Source organism: Cucumis melo, chromosome 8 (assembly GCF_025177605.1).
Source record: "Cucumis melo cultivar AY chromosome 8, USDA_Cmelo_AY_1.0, whole genome shotgun sequence".
Classification (NCBI taxonomy): Eukaryota; Viridiplantae; Streptophyta; class Magnoliopsida; order Cucurbitales; family Cucurbitaceae; genus Cucumis; species Cucumis melo.
The window spans coordinates 10,594,966-10,614,372 of NC_066864.1; the positions used below are offsets into that span (position 1 = coordinate 10,594,966).

Below are 19,407 nucleotides of genomic sequence, written 5' to 3' on the forward strand. Positions count from 1 at the left end.
TCGCACGCCGAAGCCGAGTCGAAGCCGTCCATTCACGCGTCTGCAAGACGACTGGAAGCCGAAGCCACCCCTCGCGCCGCTTCGATCCGAGGCAGATCAGCCGAAACTCGTCGCCGAGATCCATCTCCACGTCGAAGCCGCGTCGCCAGCCGAACGCGTCTGCAAATCGGAGCCGCGAACGCGCCTACACCCGAGCCGCACCGAAGCCGCGAACGCGCCTGCCTCCAGCCGACGGGCGAAACCGAACCCGGAACCACCACCCGCGCGTCCGAACCCGGAACCGCCCGCGCGCCCGAAACCGAAACCCGCGTCCGCGCCACACGTGCCCAGCTCTCCCCGCGTGCAGCCGCGCCGCGCCGTGCGTTCCGCGTAGCCGAGCCGCGCCCCCTCCCTGTAGCAAGCCGAGCCGCACGCGAAGTCCCTGTACCGAGCCGAGCCGCGCCTACGCCAAGCCGAGCCGGTCCTGTCTTCTTCCAGTCGAGCCGCCAAGCCTGTTTTGGCTCCTTCCACCTAAATTTTTGGTAATTTCCAAATTCCCTAGCCTGCCCAGTAATTAAATGAGTTAATTTGGAAATTTAATTAATTTAATTACTTTCCTCAAGAAGCAAATTGGACCAAATAGCTGCTGCAGCTTAGGACTTCCTCAGTAGGAACTCATCTAGCAACATCTCGAGGTAAGAGACTTCTACTACTAGCCCCATGTGAGAATTTGATGTTGCATGTTCCTTCAGCGACATACGATGATGGTTGGGCTTACGATGTATGATAATATTTTATCATGATCTGACGAATGACATGGCCATACTTTGGCATAATATTATAGTAATGAGAACCCTCGAACCATATGTGACTGTATGATAAGACTGATGGACTTATGATGTATGTGACTGTATGATAAGACTGATGGACTTATGATGTATGTGACTGTATGGTAAGACTGATGGACTTATGATGTATGTGACTGTATGATGGGACTGATGGACCTATGATGTATGTGACTGTATGATAAGACTGATGGACTTATGATGTATGTGACTGTATGATAAGACTGATGGACTTATGACGTAGGTGACTGTATAATGAGGACTATTAGTGACTGTTTGATGATAGCTGTAGTGGGGGATGAGATGGTGGTTATTTCCTGATGATAATTTGATGACGTATGCATATGTATGTTGGGATTGGGGTATCTGTTAACTTCTCCTATCTGAGTCGTACCTGCATGGGTGTCCTTCGGGATCACCACCTATTTAGGACTGTTAGGCTCGACGGGGCGCCAGTCCAGCATGACTATAGATATGACTCGAGCGACTCGACGGGGTCCTCGCATCCCGACGGTCCTAAGTGTCCCCTGGACACCGAAGACCAGAGTTATGTCCCTACGGGGCGCACGTTGCACGTGTTCGGGAGCGTGCCAGAGATTGGGTACTAGTTTCAGGACTCGATAGGAATGTTAACAGGCACCTAGTGGGACTAGTAGTGGGTCCCTTACTGAGTATTTTTATACTCATTCTCTTCATTTTATGTTTTCAGGTAGAGGACGAGGTAAGGGCAAAGGCAAGCTGGCGAGCGACGTGAAGTGACCGTGGCGAGCCATAGGGGTTTTCCTGCTTCCGCACATGTTTTACTTTACAGTTAAATTCATGTTTCGGCTTTCTGCATATTTACTTTGGTTATTTTTGTAGATAGGGCCCGCTTAGGGATTTAAACTTAACTCGTATTTCTACATGTTACTTTAACTATCTTTCATAAATAAATTTGCTAGATTTCTTTGCATTTATTTACACCAGATTTTATGACTTAAACACTGATCCTAGATTTAGTAACCACTTCGATTCAGCATAAAGAGTCGGGTCGTTACAGTTGGTATCAGAGCGCAGTGTTTTAGGTCCTGTAGACTGACTTATGATGTAAGTCATTTTGTTTTGATTTTTACCTCACCCTATGGCTATACGGTCCTTCGTCACTCGCCAGGTATGCCTAAAGCTTTACAAATATTAAGATTATAATGTTGCCTGATTAGATTAGACTTAGAGAGAGAATATTGAGCTCTAGTGGTGAAAAATTTGTTGGTGAATTTTAGGAAGAATGCCGCCACGTAGAGGTGCACGCCGAGGAGGTGGCAGGGGAGGCAGAGGAGCCGGTCGTGGCCAACCGGCGGAGCAACCTGCCGCGCCGCCAGTCAACCCCGACGTACCAGTCAACCCTAATGCACCGGTCACTCAGGCGGATCTCGCCGCAATGGAGCAGCGTTACCAGGCCATGCTGCAAGCTGCTCTAGCGCCGTTCCTCGCTGCTCAGCAGAACCAGGCCGCCCCTGTTCAGGACCAGCCTGTAGTCCCTCCAGCCCCTGTTCAGGACCAGCCCGTCATCCCTCCAGCCCCGGTGGAAGCTCAGCCGGTGCCAGTACAACTGTCAGCTGAGGCCAAGCACTTGAGGGATTTTAGGAAGTACAACCCGAAGACTTTCGACGGATCCTTGGACAACCCCTTTAGAGCCCAGCTGTGGTTGACATCCATAGAGACGATCTTCAGGTACATGAAGTGCCCAGAAGACCAGAAGGTGCAGTGTGCAGCTTTCTGTTTGGAGGATAGGGGGACTGCCTGGTGGGAGACTGCTGAGAGGGCGCTGGGAGGAGATGCCAGCAAGATCACATGGGAGCAATTCAGGGAGAGCTTTTATGCTAAGTTCTTCTCTGCCAACGTGAAGCACGCCAAGCTCCAAGAATTCCTAAACTTGGAGCAAGGCAAACTGAGCGTGGAACAGTATGATGCCGAGTTCGACCTGTTGTCCCGTTTTGCCCCTGATGTGGTAAGGGATGAGGCCGCCAGGACTGAGAGATTTGTTAATGGCCTCAGGTTAGACCTCCAGGGTTTTGTACGAGCTCTTCGACCAACCACTCATGCGGATGCTCTACGCATAGCACTGGATCTGAGCCTGCATGAGAGAGCTGGTCAATCTAAGGTTGTCGGCACAGGGTCAGCCTCGGGACAGAAGAGGAAGGCGGAGGCGCAGCCCGACGTAATACCACAGCGGACTCCGAGGTCAGGAGGTGTCTTCCAGAGACACCGTCGGGAGCTGGCAGCAGCTGGGAGAACTTTGAGAGAGCTACCCACTTGTACTACCTGTGGGAAGGTCCATGGAGGACAATGTTTAGCTGGGAGTGGAGTCTGCTTCAGGTGCAGGCAGCCGGGGCACACCGCTGATGCGTGTCCTCGGAAACCCTTAGAGACGGCGCCACGTCAGCCTTCTGCTCCCCAGCAAGGGAGAGTCTTTGCCACGAACCGGCAGGAGGCCGAGCGAGCTAGTACGGTGGTGACAGGTACGCTCCCAATCTTGGGGCATTATGCTTTGGTACTATTTGACTCGGGGTCATCGCATTCATTTATATCCTCTATTTTTGTCAAGCATGCGGGTTTAGAAGTAGAACCGTTGGGTAGTGCCTTGTCTGTCTCTACTCCTTCTGGAGAGGTCCTTTTGTCTAAGGAAAAAATAAGGGCATGTTGGGTAGAAATAGCAAACCATACCTTGAATGTAACTTTACTGGTGCTAGATATGCAAGATTTCGATGTAATTTTAGGCATGGATTGGTTGTCAACTAACCATGCAACCATAGACTGTTTTAATAAGGAAGTAGTCTTTAACCCTCCTTCCGGGGATAAGTTTAAGTTTAGAGGAGCAGGCATGGTAGGTATACCCAAGGTCATCTCAGCAATGAAGGCGAGTAAGCTACTTAGCCAGGGTACTTGGGGTATCTTGGCAAGCGTAGTAGATGTGGCAGAACCAGAAGTTTCCCTATCTTCCGAACCAGTAGTAAGGGAGTACCCTGACGTTTTCCCCGACGAACTCCCAGGACTTCCGCCTCCCAGGGAGGTAGACTTCGCCATTGAGTTAGAGCCCGGCACCGCCCCTATCTCTAGAGCTCCTTACAGAATGGCCCCAGCCGAGTTAAAGGAGTTGAAAGTCCAGTTACAGGAGCTGTTGGACAAGGGCTTTATCCGGCCCAGTGTATCACCTTGGGGAGCCCCAGTGTTGTTCGTGAAGAAGAAGGATGGGTCGATGCGCCTTTGCATTGACTACCGAGAATTGAACAAGGTGACAGTTAAGAACCGCTACCCCTTACCCAGAATCGAGGACCTGTTCGACCAGTTACAGGGGGCCACCGTCTTTTCCAAGATCGACCTGCGATCAGGCTATCACCAGTTGAGGATTAGGGACGGTGATATTCCCAAGACGGCCTTTCGTTCGAGGTACGGACACTACGAATTCATAGTGATGTCCTTTGGTTTAACTAATGCCCCTGCAGTGTTCATGGACTTGATGAACAGGGTGTTTAAGGACTTTCTAGACCAATTCGTCATAGTCTTCATTGACGATATCTTGATCTATTCCAAGACTGAGGCCGAACACGAAGAGCACTTGCACCAAGTCTTGGAGACCCTTCGAGCTCATAAGCTATACGCCAAGTTCTCCAAGTGTGAGTTCTGGTTAAAGAAGGTGACATTTTTAGGGCACGTGGTTTCCAGTGAGGGAGTCTCGGTGGACCCAGCTAAGGTCGAAGCGGTGACCAACTGGCCTCGACCGTCTACAGTCAGTGAGATTCGCAGTTTTCTGGGTCTGGCAGGATACTACAGGAGGTTTGTAGAAGACTTCTCACGCATAGCCAGCCCATTGACCCAGTTGACCAGGAAGGGAACCCCTTTTGTCTGGAGCCCAGCATGTGAGAGTAGTTTCCAAGAGCTTAAGCAGAAGCTAGTGACGGCACCAGTCCTGACAGTGCCTGATGGGTCGGGAAGTTTTGTGATCTATAGTGATGCCTCTAAGAAAGGACTGGGATGTGTCCTGATGCAGCAAGGTAAGGTAGTTGCGTATGCCTCACGCCAGTTGAAGAATCATGAGCAGAACTACCCTACCCACGACTTGGAGTTGGCAGCTGTAGTCTTTGCACTGAAGATATGGAGGCACTACCTGTACGGTGAGAAGATTCAGATTTACACCGACCACAAGAGCCTGAAGTATTTCTTCACTCAGAAGGAGTTGAACATGAGGCAGAGGAGGTGGCTCGAGTTGGTGAAGGACTACGACTGCGAGATCCTGTACCATCCAGGTAAAGCAAATGTAGTGGCTGACGCGCTGAGTAGGAAGGTTGCACATTCAGCAGCGCTAATCACGAAGCAGACCCCCTTACTCAGGGATTTGGAGAGAGCCGAGATTGCAGTTTCAGTAGGTGAGGTTGCCGCACAGTTGGCTCAGTTGACAGTTCAGCCAACCTTGAGGCAAAAGATCATTGCTGCTCAGCTGAGTGATCCTTACTTGGCAGAGAAACGTCGTATGGTAGAGACGGAGCAAGGTGAAGAGTTCTCTATATCCTCTGATGATGGCCTTATGTTTGAGGGACGCCTGTGTGTGCCGGAAGACAGCGCAGTTAAGACAGAGCTTTTGACTGAGGCTCACAGTTCCCCGTTTACCATGCACCCTGGGAGTACGAAGATGTACCAGGACTTAAGGAGTGTCTATTGGTGGAGGGGCATGAAGAGGGATGTAGCAGAGTTCGTCAGTAGGTGCTTGGTGTGCCAGCAGGTGAAGGCACCTAGGCAGCATCCAGCAGGGTTGTTGCAACCCTTGAGTGTGCCAGGGTGGAAGTGGGAGAGTGTGTCGATGGACTTTATCACGGGACTGCCCAAGACCTTGAAGGGCTACACGGTGATCTGGGTTGTGGTCGACAGACTTACGAAGACAGCCCACTTCGTGCCAGGGAAATCCACGTACACTGCCAGCAAGTGGGGGCAGTTATACATGACGGAAATAGTAAGACTGCACGGAGTACCAGTATCCATCGTTTCAGACAGGGATGCCCGTTTCACTTCGAAATTTTGGCAAGGGCTCCAACTTGCATTAGGTACGAGGCTGGACTTCAGCACGGCATTCCACCCTCAGACTGATGGTCAGACAGAGAGACTGAACCAGATTTTGGAGGATATGCTGCGGGCCTGTGTGCTAGAGTTTTCAGGAAGTTGGGACTCCCACCTGCATCTAATGGAGTTCGCCTATAATAACAGTTACCAGGCTACCATTGGTATGGCTCCGTTTGAGGCTCTGTATGGCAAGTGCTGTAGATCCCCTGTCTGCTGGGGCGAGGTTGGAGAGCAGAGGATGCTAGGCCCCGAGTTAGTGCAGACTACCAATGCAGCCATACAGAAGATCCGAGCTCGTATGCTGACCGCACAGAGCAGACAGAAGAGTTACGCTGATGTACGACGTAAGGACCTCGAGTTTGAAGTGGGAGATATGGTCTTTTTGAAGGTAGCACCGATGAAGGGCGTTCTGAGGTTCGAGAAGAAGGGGAAGTTGAGTCCACGTTTCGTGGGGCCATTTGAGATACTGGAACGGATTGGCCCTGTGGCTTATCGTTTGGCCTTGCCCCCATCCCTCTCAGCAGTGCATGACGTATTCCATGTCTCCATGTTGAGGAGGTATGTCGCAGACCCGACGCACATCGTGGACTTCGAGCCCCTACAGGTCAGTGAGAACTTGAGCTACGAGGAGCAGCCTGTCGAGATCTTGGCAAGAGAGGTCAAGAAGCTTCGTAGTCGAGATATTCCACTAGTCAAAGTCCTCTGGCAGAACCATGGAGTTGAAGAGGCCACGTGGGAGAGAGAAGAGGACATAAAGGCCCAGTACCCAGAAATGTTCGAGGATTAGAGCTTTCGAGGACGAAAGCTTTCTAAGGGGGGAAGTATGTAACGCCCCAATGATCTTGTATCCATTTTTCTTAGTATTTTTTTTTTTTTTTTTTTTTTTATTTTTTATTTTATTTTATTTATTTATTTATAATTAAATAATGGAATTTATATCATTAAGATTTGGATTTTTCTTTTTAAAGTATTAAGTAAACTCCAAATGAAATTATCTTGGTATTTAAGATTTTTATACGTATTTAAAAGTTGAGGGAAAGGAGGGATTTGTTGAGAAATTGGGTGAAATTTTAGAGAGAGAAGGGTGAAATTTGGAATTTATTAAAGAAGAGAAAAAGAGGGGAATTTATTTTATAAAAGGAAAAGGAAAGGAAAAGAAAAGGAAAAGAAAAGGAAAAGAAAAAAAAGGAAAAAGAAAAAGAGAAAGAAGAAGAAGAAGCCGAGAAACCCTAGCCGCGCCGCCGCCGCCGCCGCGAGCCGCCGCCGCCGCCGCCGTCGCGAAACCCTAGCCGCCTACCCACGCCACACGCACAGCCGCGCCAGAATTCGTCCAAGCTTCCTCGCACGCCGAAGCCGAGTCGAAGCCGTCCATTCACGCGTCTGCAAGACGACTGGAAGCCGAAGCCACCCCTCGCGCCGCTTCGATCCGAGGCAGATCAGCCGAAACTCGTCGCCGAGATCCATCTCCACGTCGAAGCCGCGTCGCCAGCCGAACGCGTCTGCAAATCGGAGCCGCGAACGCGCCTACACCCGAGCCGCACCGAAGCCGCGAACGCGCCTGCCTCCAGCCGACGGGCGAAACCGAACCCGGAACCACCACCCGCGCGTCCGAACCCGGAACCGCCCGCGCGCCCGAAACCGAAACCCGCGTCCGCGCCACACGTGCCCAGCTCTCCCCGCGTGCAGCCGCGCCGCGCCGTGCGTTCCGCGTAGCCGAGCCGCGCCCCCTCCCTGTAGCAAGCCGAGCCGCACGCGAAGTCCCTGTACCGAGCCGAGCCGCGCCTACGCCAAGCCGAGCCGGTCCTGTCTTCTTCCAGTCGAGCCGCCAAGCCTGTTTTGGCTCCTTCCACCTAAATTTTTGGTAATTTCCAAATTCCCTAGCCTGCCCAGTAATTAAATGAGTTAATTTGGAAATTTAATTAATTTAATTACTTTCCTCAAGAAGCAAATTGGACCAAATAGCTGCTGCAGCTTAGGACTTCCTCAGTAGGAACTCATCTAGCAACATCTCGAGGTAAGAGACTTCTACTACTAGCCCCATGTGAGAATTTGATGTTGCATGTTCCTTCAGCGACATACGATGATGGTTGGGCTTACGATGTATGATAATATTTTATCATGATCTGACGAATGACATGGCCATACTTTGGCATAATATTATAGTAATGAGAACCCTCGAACCATATGTGACTGTATGATAAGACTGATGGACTTATGATGTATGTGACTGTATGATAAGACTGATGGACTTATGATGTATGTGACTGTATGGTAAGACTGATGGACTTATGATGTATGTGACTGTATGATGGGACTGATGGACCTATGATGTATGTGACTGTATGATAAGACTGATGGACTTATGATGTATGTGACTGTATGATAAGACTGATGGACTTATGACGTAGGTGACTGTATAATGAGGACTATTAGTGACTGTTTGATGATAGCTGTAGTGGGGGATGAGATGGTGGTTATTTCCTGATGATAATTTGATGACGTATGCATATGTATGTTGGGATTGGGGTATCTGTTAACTTCTCCTATCTGAGTCGTACCTGCATGGGTGTCCTTCGGGATCACCACCTATTTAGGACTGTTAGGCTCGACGGGGCGCCAGTCCAGCATGACTATAGATATGACTCGAGCGACTCGACGGGGTCCTCGCATCCCGACGGTCCTAAGTGTCCCCTGGACACCGAAGACCAGAGTTATGTCCCTACGGGGCGCACGTTGCACGTGTTCGGGAGCGTGCCAGAGATTGGGTACTAGTTTCAGGACTCGATAGGAATGTTAACAGGCACCTAGTGGGACTAGTAGTGGGTCCCTTACTGAGTATTTTTATACTCATTCTCTTCATTTTATGTTTTCAGGTAGAGGACGAGGTAAGGGCAAAGGCAAGCTGGCGAGCGACGTGAAGTGACCGTGGCGAGCCATAGGGGTTTTCCTGCTTCCGCACATGTTTTACTTTACAGTTAAATTCATGTTTCGGCTTTCTGCATATTTACTTTGGTTATTTTTGTAGATAGGGCCCGCTTAGGGATTTAAACTTAACTCGTATTTCTACATGTTACTTTAACTATCTTTCATAAATAAATTTGCTAGATTTCTTTGCATTTATTTACACCAGATTTTATGACTTAAACACTGATCCTAGATTTAGTAACCACTTCGATTCAGCATAAAGAGTCGGGTCGTTACACCTCAGGAAAGACATCCGGATAGTCCCTCACTACTGGTTCTGACGACAGGGATACATCGGCCTCTCTAGTATCCACCACGCTCGCTAAGATACCCCAAGTACCCTGACTGAGCAGTTTACTGGCCCTGATGGCTGAGATTACCTGAGGCAACGACCTTGACCCTTCTCCTTTAAATTTAAAACCGGCCCTCGAGGGAGGGTTAAACGTTACCTCCTTACGGGAACAATCTATGCTGGCGTGGTTAGTGGCCAACCAATCCATACCCAGAATTACATCAAAGTCGAGCATATCCAGAACTAACAGTGTTACCTCAATCACATGGCCTGCTATCTCAATCTGGCATGTTTTCACCTTTTCCTTCGACAACATACACTCCCCGGATGGAGTAGATACTGATAGAACATGTTGTAAGGGCTCTACCTCTAAGCGGGCATGCGACACAAATGTGGACGAGATAAAAGAATGCGACGAACCCGAATCAAACAAAACTAAGGCGTAATGCCCCAACACTGGGAGCGTACCTGTCACTACCGTGCCTGCCTTCTCAGCCTCAGTCTTGTTGGTAGCAAAGACTCTACCCTGATGTGGAGCGCCTGCTCCCTGATTCTGCGCGTTCCCCGTGAGTCTCAACGGGCATCTATCAGTTGTATGACCCTCTTGCCTGCACTTAAAGCAAGTCCTGGTCCCGAATAAGCAACGGCCCAGATGGTGCTTCCCACAAGTGGTACACAACGGCTTCCCCCTGGTAGCCTCCCCTGCCTCAAAAGGTTTCTGCTGGAAGCGGCGAAACTCACCACCTGATCTGAAATTCCGCTGTGGCACTGGAACAGGCTGCTGCTCAGCCTTCCTCTTCTGTCCCGATGTCGAACCTCTACCAGCGGTCTTAGACGAGTTAGCCCTCTCCTGTAAACTGAGATCCACTGCCAGGCGCAGTGCATCGGCATGAGTAGCGGGTCGGAAAGCTCGGACCAAACCCTGAATGTCCAGTCGGAGGCCTCTAACAAACTTATCAGCTCTGGCCGCCTCGGTCGCTATCATCTCGGGATCGAAGCGGGACAACATGTCAAACTCCGCATCGTACTGCTCCACTGTCATGTCACCCTGCTCTAAGTTCAGGAACTCCTGCCGCTTGGCGTCTCTCAGACTAGCAGAGAAGAATTTCGCATAGAAACTCTCCTTAAACTGCTGCCACGTGATCTGACTCACATCACCACCTAGCATCCTCTCTGTAGTCTCCCACCATGCAGTACCTCTGTCAGTCAACATAAAAACAGCACACTGAACTTTCTGATCCTCAGGGCATTTCATGTAACGGAATATGGTTTCCAAGGACGATAACCACATCTGAGCCCTGGTGGGGTCCTCCAAAGACCCATCAAACGTCGTGGGATTATACTTCCTGAAATCCCTCAGATGCTTAGCCTCTGCTGACAACTGGCGCAGCCGGGTCAGGGGCTTGGGCTACAGGCTGCACCTCAGGTTGAACGCGTCCTGCTCCCCTTCCTCGGCCTCCTCGGCCACCCCTACGTGCACCTCTCCTTGGCGGCATTTCCCTAACAACCACCAACGATCCCTTTAGTCATAATGGTAATTGAATTTGCAGTTTAACTTAGGTAAGGTAATGCATGTAGAGTTATACATATACTTTCATGGGAGCGTACCTAACGAGCGGCAAGGATCGTTTCAGCCATAAGGACACAAAAACACAGACTCACATTATAAGTCAGTCTACAGAACCTAAAACTTAGGCTCTGATACCAACTGTAACGACCCAACATTCCGGACTAAGCTGAGGTCACTACCAAATACCAAAACTCGACCATTCACATAAAATTTAAAATGGACCAGTTACGATTCATTAAAAGCATTAGAAACATTACAAAAGACAGTTTCGGGCCCTATTTAAAATTAAATCATAAAAAGTCTCAAACAAAAACTCAAGTCATCAATTCCAAAACACAAGTCAAATATTCTGACAAAATACATAGCGGAAGCGATAGGAAAAACAGACGCGTCCATATGGCCTTCACGCGTCCTTCCTGCCTCTCGTCGGTCTGCCCCTCGCTGTGCCCTTACCTGAAAAAGTTTAAAAAGAGAAAAGGGTGAGTATAAACATACCCAATAAGGGACCCACTACTGGGCCCGTTAGGGGACAACAGTTAACTTCCTATTCGGGGGTACCCTACATAACAGTCTAGTGGTCCCGTAGAACGCACATATCAGTCTAGTGCTCCCGAAGGATGCACATCTCAGTCTAGTGCTCCCGAAGGATGCACACATCAGTCTAGTGCTCCCGAAGGACGCACATATCAGTCTAGTGCTCCCGAAGGATGCACATATCAGTCTAGTGCTCCCGGAGGATGCACACATCAGTCTAGTGCTCCCGAAGGATGCACACATCAGTCTAGTGCTCCCGAAGGATGCACACATCAGTCTAGTGCTCCCGAAGGAAGCACATATAAGTAAGGCACACTACCCCATAGATGAAGCTAACCGTTACCCCTCGGTCTATACTCAATCGTCTACCACAGTCATACCGCAATCATCAATCATTTACAATTTCCCTAAAGGTTTTACTGGCCAGGTAGTATAAGCTTAAACCATTACACCCTCAGTTGCTATACGCGTCAACTATTCGTATACCATTATGGAAGAGTCCCAAGACTCAAACAGCTAAATAACCAACTGAACTCACTGTCCTTCCCCGTCTAATCCCATGATCAACGTCCATCATTCTAAAATTTCAATCTACAATTAGCGGTTGCAGTTCAGTTACCTCAGACAGAGACATAATAACAGTGCTTAACAGTCAACATAGATACACTTATCCAGTATAATCACTAACGTGTAATCCCCTGTGGATTACTACGTTTCCGGCCTCGACCCGAGGTCTAGTAGTAGGAAAACCCTTACCTGATACTCGGTTATGCCCCTCGATCGGATCCACGCTCAACGGATCAACCTAAACGAAAACACAAAGGTTTTAGTTGATGACTCTAGTAGAAGTCGTTTTAAAAGGTCCGAAACGACACCCGTTGACTTACCCAAGGAAAGGAAAGCTATCTCCAAACAAGCCTACTGCGAGACCCGAGAACTCAAACGTCAACCCTGTACTACCTTCAAGGGAGAAAAGTAGGGCCACAACTTATTCCCATATTCAAACTTTAACCGGATGTAGCAACATTAGGGAATTCATCGAAAACAATACTTACCGAAGACTCACCGTGACCCGGAGCGGAGGAAGGAAGGCTTAGGTGGCTTGGTGAAACAAGGAACTCGGCTCGACTTGAAGGCGTTCGGCTCGGCTCGGCTCGGCTCGGCTCCACCTCGGCTCGGCTCGGCTTGACTCGGCTTGGCCTCGGCTCGGCTCGGCTTGACTCGGCTTGGCCTCGGCTCGGCTCGGCTGGACTCGGCTTGACTCGGCTTGGCCTCGGCTCGGCTCGGCTTGACTCGGCTTGGCCTCGGCTCGGCTCGGCTTGACTCGGCTTGGGGCTCGGCTCAACTCGGCTCGCGGCTCGGCTCACTCGGCTCGCGGCTCGGCTCACTCGGCTCGGCTCGCGGTTCGCGGCTCGGCTGGATCTGCTGGTGGCTCGCGGCTCGGCTGGGTTTGCTTGTGGCTCGTGGCTCGGCTGCAAATGGGTCTCGGGTCGGGTCAGCTTGGAACCGGGTCGGGTTTTGCAGCGCAAAACGGGCAACACGAACGACGGCTCTCCGGCGTCCGACGACCGTGACGAACGGAAGCTGGAAGGCGTTCGACGACCGGCCCTGCTCCCACGCGGCGAACGATTGACGGAGGGCGCACGCCGGTGGCTGGCGTTGTGAACCCGAGAGGAGATCGAAACGGACGGGTGCCGCGGCGGTGAGATCTCGACGACGGAGACGAAGGCAGACGACTACCACACGGACGGAGACGGAGAGAAAGAGAGATGGTGGCGGAACGGTCTGGCGGAGAAGAGAATGAAGAGGAAGAGACGGCGGCTGCTGCGTGAGGACTGGGACGGAGAAGAAGAAGAAGTCGAGGGAAATGAGGGGGGAGACGCGCGCTAACTTAGGGTTTCTTCTTTTTTTTAAAAAAATATATATATATATATATATATATAAATTAAATAATAATAATAATTATCAATAATAAAATATTAATATAATAATAATATATTAAATGAAATTAATTAAAGTTTATATTAAAATATTACTATTAAATAATTAATTATTAAATAATAATATTTGTATTTTAAATAAATAAGAAATAATAAATAAAATTATTAATATAAAAAAAAAATCCTAAATTCCCGAAAAATTCACATAAAATACTAAAATTTTACCTCGATCTTCGGGGCGTTACAGAAAATATGAATAAAGTTTTTCGATTCGATCAAATAAAATTATAAAACTAATAACAAATGTATCTTAGCAAACAATTTCACAATTAACATATATTGCATACTTAGTTATCAATAAATAAGAATGATGGTGATGAGAAGATCAATGATGAATACACCAAATACATACATATATGACAAAATCATCGAAATCAAAATACTCATCATATTTTGACGAAATTCTAAATACCTCAAAAACTATGAAAATAATTCTAGCCGGTCTTTAACAAGAATCAAAATCAATTGCTACAAAACCTTCAAATTAGTAGAGACTCGTGCTGATAACGAGTTATGAAATAAAGAACCAAAAACTAGATAAGAACACAAAAAAAAGAATAGAGAAGAGAAGACAATTGAACTCAATTGTGGTGTGTATACAAATGATCTCTACAACCTCTATTTATAGGGTTGTGAGAATAATGGTTACAAAACCAAACATAAATAGGAGACAAGAAATTTATGGATATTGATGGGGAGGTTATTGGATGAATTTGTAACCTAAGGAGGTTATGGATATCTAATAATATTTGACTTTAATATTGAATATTCATAACACATGTATATTTATTCCCATTATCTTTCCTAAATAAATGCTTAAATGCACAAAATCTTAAGCAATTATAACCAGTAATAATAATAATAATACTTCTTTATTATTATTATTTTCTCTCACCAAAATCTAGAATAAATATATATTTATTTAAACTATTATTCTCTCTTATAAATTGATATATATCTTTTTCGTCCAATCAAAACAATCATCTCTCTCCTCATAGATTATCTTCTTTTCCAAACAAATATAATTATATTCCATCATATAATTAACTTCACTTTTCCAAATTATTAATTAAATATATATATTCGTATATATATACTCAATTAAATCCAATTCCACCAAAACCAACTTTTTCCTCTAAAATCTCAATTTAACTTAAATCGTCAATTAATTTAATCAATCAAATCTTTTTCAATAAATCACTTATAAATTCCAACATGAATTATCTTAATCCAACCATAATAACTTCACTCCATAATTAATATTTATCTTTCTGCAGAATAATTAATTATCTTCCACAATAATTAATTATTATTTATCTTTCTCCAAATAATTAATTATCTTCCACAATAATTAATTATTATTTATCTTTCTCCAAAATAATTGATTATCTTCCACAATAGTTAATTATTGTTTATCTTTCTCCAAAGTAATTATCCTTTTACAAATAATTATATTTTCCCAAAATATAATTGTTTCACTTTTTCTCCCCTACTAAATATTCTTTCTCCAAATACAATTATCTTTTCCTTAAATAATTATATTTGTAAATATAATTATCTTTCCATTCCACATAATAATTATATATATATATATTTCCACATGCACATATAATTATCAAATCTCTAACAAACTTTTCACCCCACAATTTAATTAAATAACATCCATATTATTTAATTAAATTCAACTTCAACAACACTAAAAATCCACAACTTTACTTATTCTCTTAACTTGCCATTTAATCAAAAACTCAACAAACACCACATGCCAAAACCTTTAATTAATTAAATATTCATCCAACAAATATTTAATTAATTTCAATTTCCACATAAATCAAATAATTCTCATCAAATGAATTCAAAATAACGACCAATAAATTAAGTCTAAATAAACAAAATTAAGATAATTAACTCCAAAATTATCTTAATTTTTGGGGGTTACAAAGAAAGTGGAAACAAATGTTGCTACCATAGAGAAAGAGTTTATGGGAGGATTGTCCTCTAAGAATAAAGTTGGCCCTTCCGAAATGAAAAAGAAGGGAAAGAGGAAGGCTCTCAAGAATAGTAAGGGAAAGAAAGTTGTGAAAGGTAAATGTTACCACTACAACTACAACGGGCATTGGTTGACAAATTTTCCGAAGTACCTTGTTGAGAAGAAAACTGAGAAGGAAGCACAAGGTAAATACGATTTACTAGCTGTTGAAACGTACTTAGAGAAACATGATACTTGAACTTGAATAATAGATCTAGGAGTCATAAATCATATTTACTTCTTATTTTAGGAAACTAGTTCTTGAAAAACTTGTAGAAGGCGGGATCATCCTTAAAGTTTGTAATAAGAGAGGTTGTCTTGGTTGAAGCAGTGTGAGATCTGAAGTTGTTTGAAAGATATATCATACTTTAAAGTGTTTTGTATGCTTCTCAGAAGTTGAGAAATTTAATATCTATTTCTTGTACTTTAAAACAAATGTACATAATATATTTTGGAATCAATGAAATGTTCATTTTTTTTTCTAGAAAATGCATTAAGCTTTGTTTTGCTATACTTATTAACAACCAGTATAAGTTAAGACTAGTTGGAGAAAAATTTATCTCTAATACTGAAATATTTAGCATAAAAGATAAAAAAGTTTCTTCTAATGCTTATATATGGTACTTCAGATCCGATCACCTAAATTTCAATGTAATTGGAAGATTGGTTAAGAGTAGACTTCTAAATTAGTTAATAGATAACTCTCACATTTGTCTTAAAAAGCCTAAGAAATAATGTCCTAAGACACCTCACAAAGTTGAGGATAAGAGACATATTCCCTTTGCTTCTATTGTTGGGAGTTTGTTGTATGCAATTTTATATGCTAGACTTGAAATTAACTACTTAAAAGGAATGGATTGCCATTAAGAATAACCTAAAATAGTTTAAGAAATTGAGATTCTACGTGCTCGTGTATAGTGCTAAGGATTCGATTCTTCTCGGATACCCTAATTCTGATTTTCAAAGATTCTAGAAAGTCTACATCAGAATCAACATTCACTCTAAATGAAGGAGCAATAGTGTAAAGAAGAGTCAAGTCAAATTATACTACCTTACCCGGCCAATTGTTCATCGTGGTAATGTCGTAGTAACCTTGATACTTGTTAAGCAAATCATAGTTGTTTGGTTTACAAAGTCCATTATAGCTAAAGTGTTTGAAGCTCACTTTTCATCTACATGTATGCCCTAGTTTATTGTATTCATATGTTTATTGTACTCATATGAGTAATTCTCTCACTGTTAAATTCAACGTTGTTTTATCCCAGTAGGAGTTTTAGTCCAAGTGGAAGTTTGTTGGAATTTATGTCCTAAAACTCGCAGTTTGTAATATAAAATAATATTCTATTCAATAAAGTGGATATTGATGAATTATTAGTGAAGATAAAATACTATAATCTTGAATCTAATAAACTAAGGTCCCGAGACTATCTAGTGTAGACTTGAACTTTATGTAGAGACATAAATGTGGATCAAGTTCGAGTATATAGCCCAAATGGTCTATAGTGTATTAATAAGGTTGGGCGCCTTATTATGGGAACACTATGGATGAAGCCCCCTTTGTAGTTAGCACAAACGATGTGATCTTGAATCATTTATTTACAAACATGGAATTAGATGCATCCTATGTAAGGAGTTTATATAAAGCTGGAACCATGAAATAGTCACTTTTAAGTTATAACACTGTTGATCGTATAAAATTGACTATTTTGATTATTGATAACCTAGGTAATTTAATCTTAATCCTGAGCTAACTATGAACTTCCGTTAAAATGAAATTATCTATAGATCTGCATAGGTGAGGGCAACTTAACATCTACGACCCAATAAGTCTTCCATTTCAGGGGTAAGAATGGTTGGATGGCTAAGGACATAAGGTTCAAGATGAAATTCTCTCCCTTTAGAGCTAGTGGATATGTTATCCCTTAAAGACTGAATCCAAGTCTTGAACAAGGGGCCCCTATGGGACCCTAATCCAAAAAGGGAGTCTTGTTGAAGGAGAACGCGTCAGACACAAAGGTGATTTTTTACCAAATGTAAGAAAGAAGCGTTCCATGGGGAAGGATGTGATTGGACAAAAGATGATGCAAAGAGAAGTGTGTGAGACAAAGTACTATCACGTTAAAGTATGCAACGAGAAAAGGTTTAGTTGGCGAGGAAGAAGCACAAGATAAATGCTGAGAACTAGGCATTGGGTATGGTGATGCAGGGAGAGATACCTACACTTAAGTACGATTGCGATAAGGTAGACATTATGTTAAGAAGATGGACATTCATATAGGGTGATTGGACAACCTGCTGAGGTGACGTTAATGTTCTGTGGCTTCCTAAGAAGGAGATCATATGAATAAAAGTTTAACTTTTCAAGGAGATAAGGTTGACGTCTCAAAGAAAGTGTTTATTCGTAACTAATATTGGACTTACGTGTCTAGTTTGGGTTGGCTGCATAACGCGACAGAATGAAGGGTGACATGTGTAAAGCACATAAATGACCCATAGACGAAAGGTGGCTATAAATAGGGCCAAAAAGCTTAAAGAAAGAGGGTAGAAGATACTCCATTCCGATAATTTGTCAAGGAGTTCTGAGAGTTGAATGACTATTTGGGGGAAATTCTTAACAAAAAGAGAAAGTTGAAAGCAAAGAAGAAAGGCTGAAGGCCGATTGTTTGTTTGTGAGGGATCCTTAAGAACAAATGTTCGTTTCTGAGTGATCTTTAAGAACAAATAGTTGTTATGGGTGATTCTCACTCGTAAAATCGCATTTCGATGGTGGTGTCTATATGTAATCTGTATATCATTGTGAATGGCTTTCATGAACATTTTGAAATATTATATTATGTTCATTATATCCAAAAGAAGTATCTTCTAAGTATTTGTGTTGTTGTACCCTTTTGTAACCATGTGAGCTTGAATTGTATTGTGTTGTTACATCCTCTTTGGCTATTGGGCTAACGTTTGTTCTGTTATTGATCGTGTGATGTGTGGTTTTGATATCTATCACGAGACACTGGTGGAAATCCTAGGTAACTCGCAGGATGCTGGTAGAGGTAAATCCTAGGTTTAAACGAGGAAAAAATCTCGGATTTGAGTGAGTTGAGATGTGTTCATGATACCAGATGCTAGGGAATGTGAATCCCCGATCTAGGCGATAAATAATGTGCGAGACGCTGGTAAAAGTGAATCTCAGGTCTATCCCATAACGTTGATTAAAGAGAATCACAGTTTAAGTGATGAGATGCAGGTGCAAGCGAATCTCAGATATTGGAAAAGATTGAATGTTGCGAAATGCTAGTGGAAATCCCAGGTAACTTGTAGGTCGCTGGTTGAGATGAATCTCAAGTCCAGGCAGGAGAGAATTCTAAGTCCCAGTGATGAGTAGTGATTGCATGGAAACTTGAATCGTGTGGAAATTTATCTTGTTACTTGTGGCCGTGTTGTTGTGATAAAAGTTGTGTTCACGAATTGATTTACGATCGAATTATTTATATTATGCTTGTGTTTTTGCTTCATTTTATTATTATGTTTGAGTTGTATTCCTAAAAAGGTATTTCCAAAACTCATCACTCACTAAGTCATTGACTTACATTTTAAGTTATCTCTTCCCCAGGTTATTAGGCGTTGAAGCCAAATAGGGAATGGACGTCAGGTATAGAAGCCAAGTAAGTGAAGGGGAGGAGGATGGTTATGGAAACTTGTGCGGCATACCAGCAGTGTCATCCTATCTCACGTTAAAGGAGCCAGTAAGTAAGCGCATCGATCCATAATGATGAGGACTTTAGCTCGAACTAAAGAAAGGTCTCTGACGCATCACAGTTGTGAGGTTGAAGACGATGAGTGTGAAGGAACTGAGTGAGTGAAAGGAAGTCCTAAATATTGTCCTTGAGTTGGGTTGTTGGGCAGTCAAGGAGAATGATGAAAATGGAGTTCTTATACTACTAAAATTTCTGCTACAAAGAGCAGCGTTAGACGGTGGTCGAAGAAGTGTAGATCAGAAGTCAACCTTAGATTTTACGTTTTGCACGAAAGTAATGTAATTTATAAAGTTTGAGCTCTGTAAAAGTGTTAAGTTAATAAAGAGAAAAGGTTATGTTATTCCGCTGCATTAG

The 19,407-nt window shown here is 44.3% G+C and overlaps 1 protein-coding gene across 1 annotated transcript; it reads left to right on the forward strand.

Annotated features, from left to right (window-relative positions):
• Positions 1 to 1,545: 1,545 nt before the first annotated feature.
• LOC127150569 (uncharacterized) lies at positions 1,546 to 8,964 on the forward strand. The gene is made up of 2 exons (XM_051088441.1): positions 1,546 to 3,322; positions 8,789 to 8,964. The coding sequence occupies exons 1-2, from the start codon at positions 2,089 to 2,091 to the stop codon at positions 8,836 to 8,838; spliced, it is 1,284 nt and encodes a 427-aa protein (XP_050944398.1). The 5' UTR covers positions 1,546 to 2,088; the 3' UTR covers positions 8,839 to 8,964.
• The last annotated feature ends 10,443 nt before the right edge of the window (positions 8,965 to 19,407 follow it).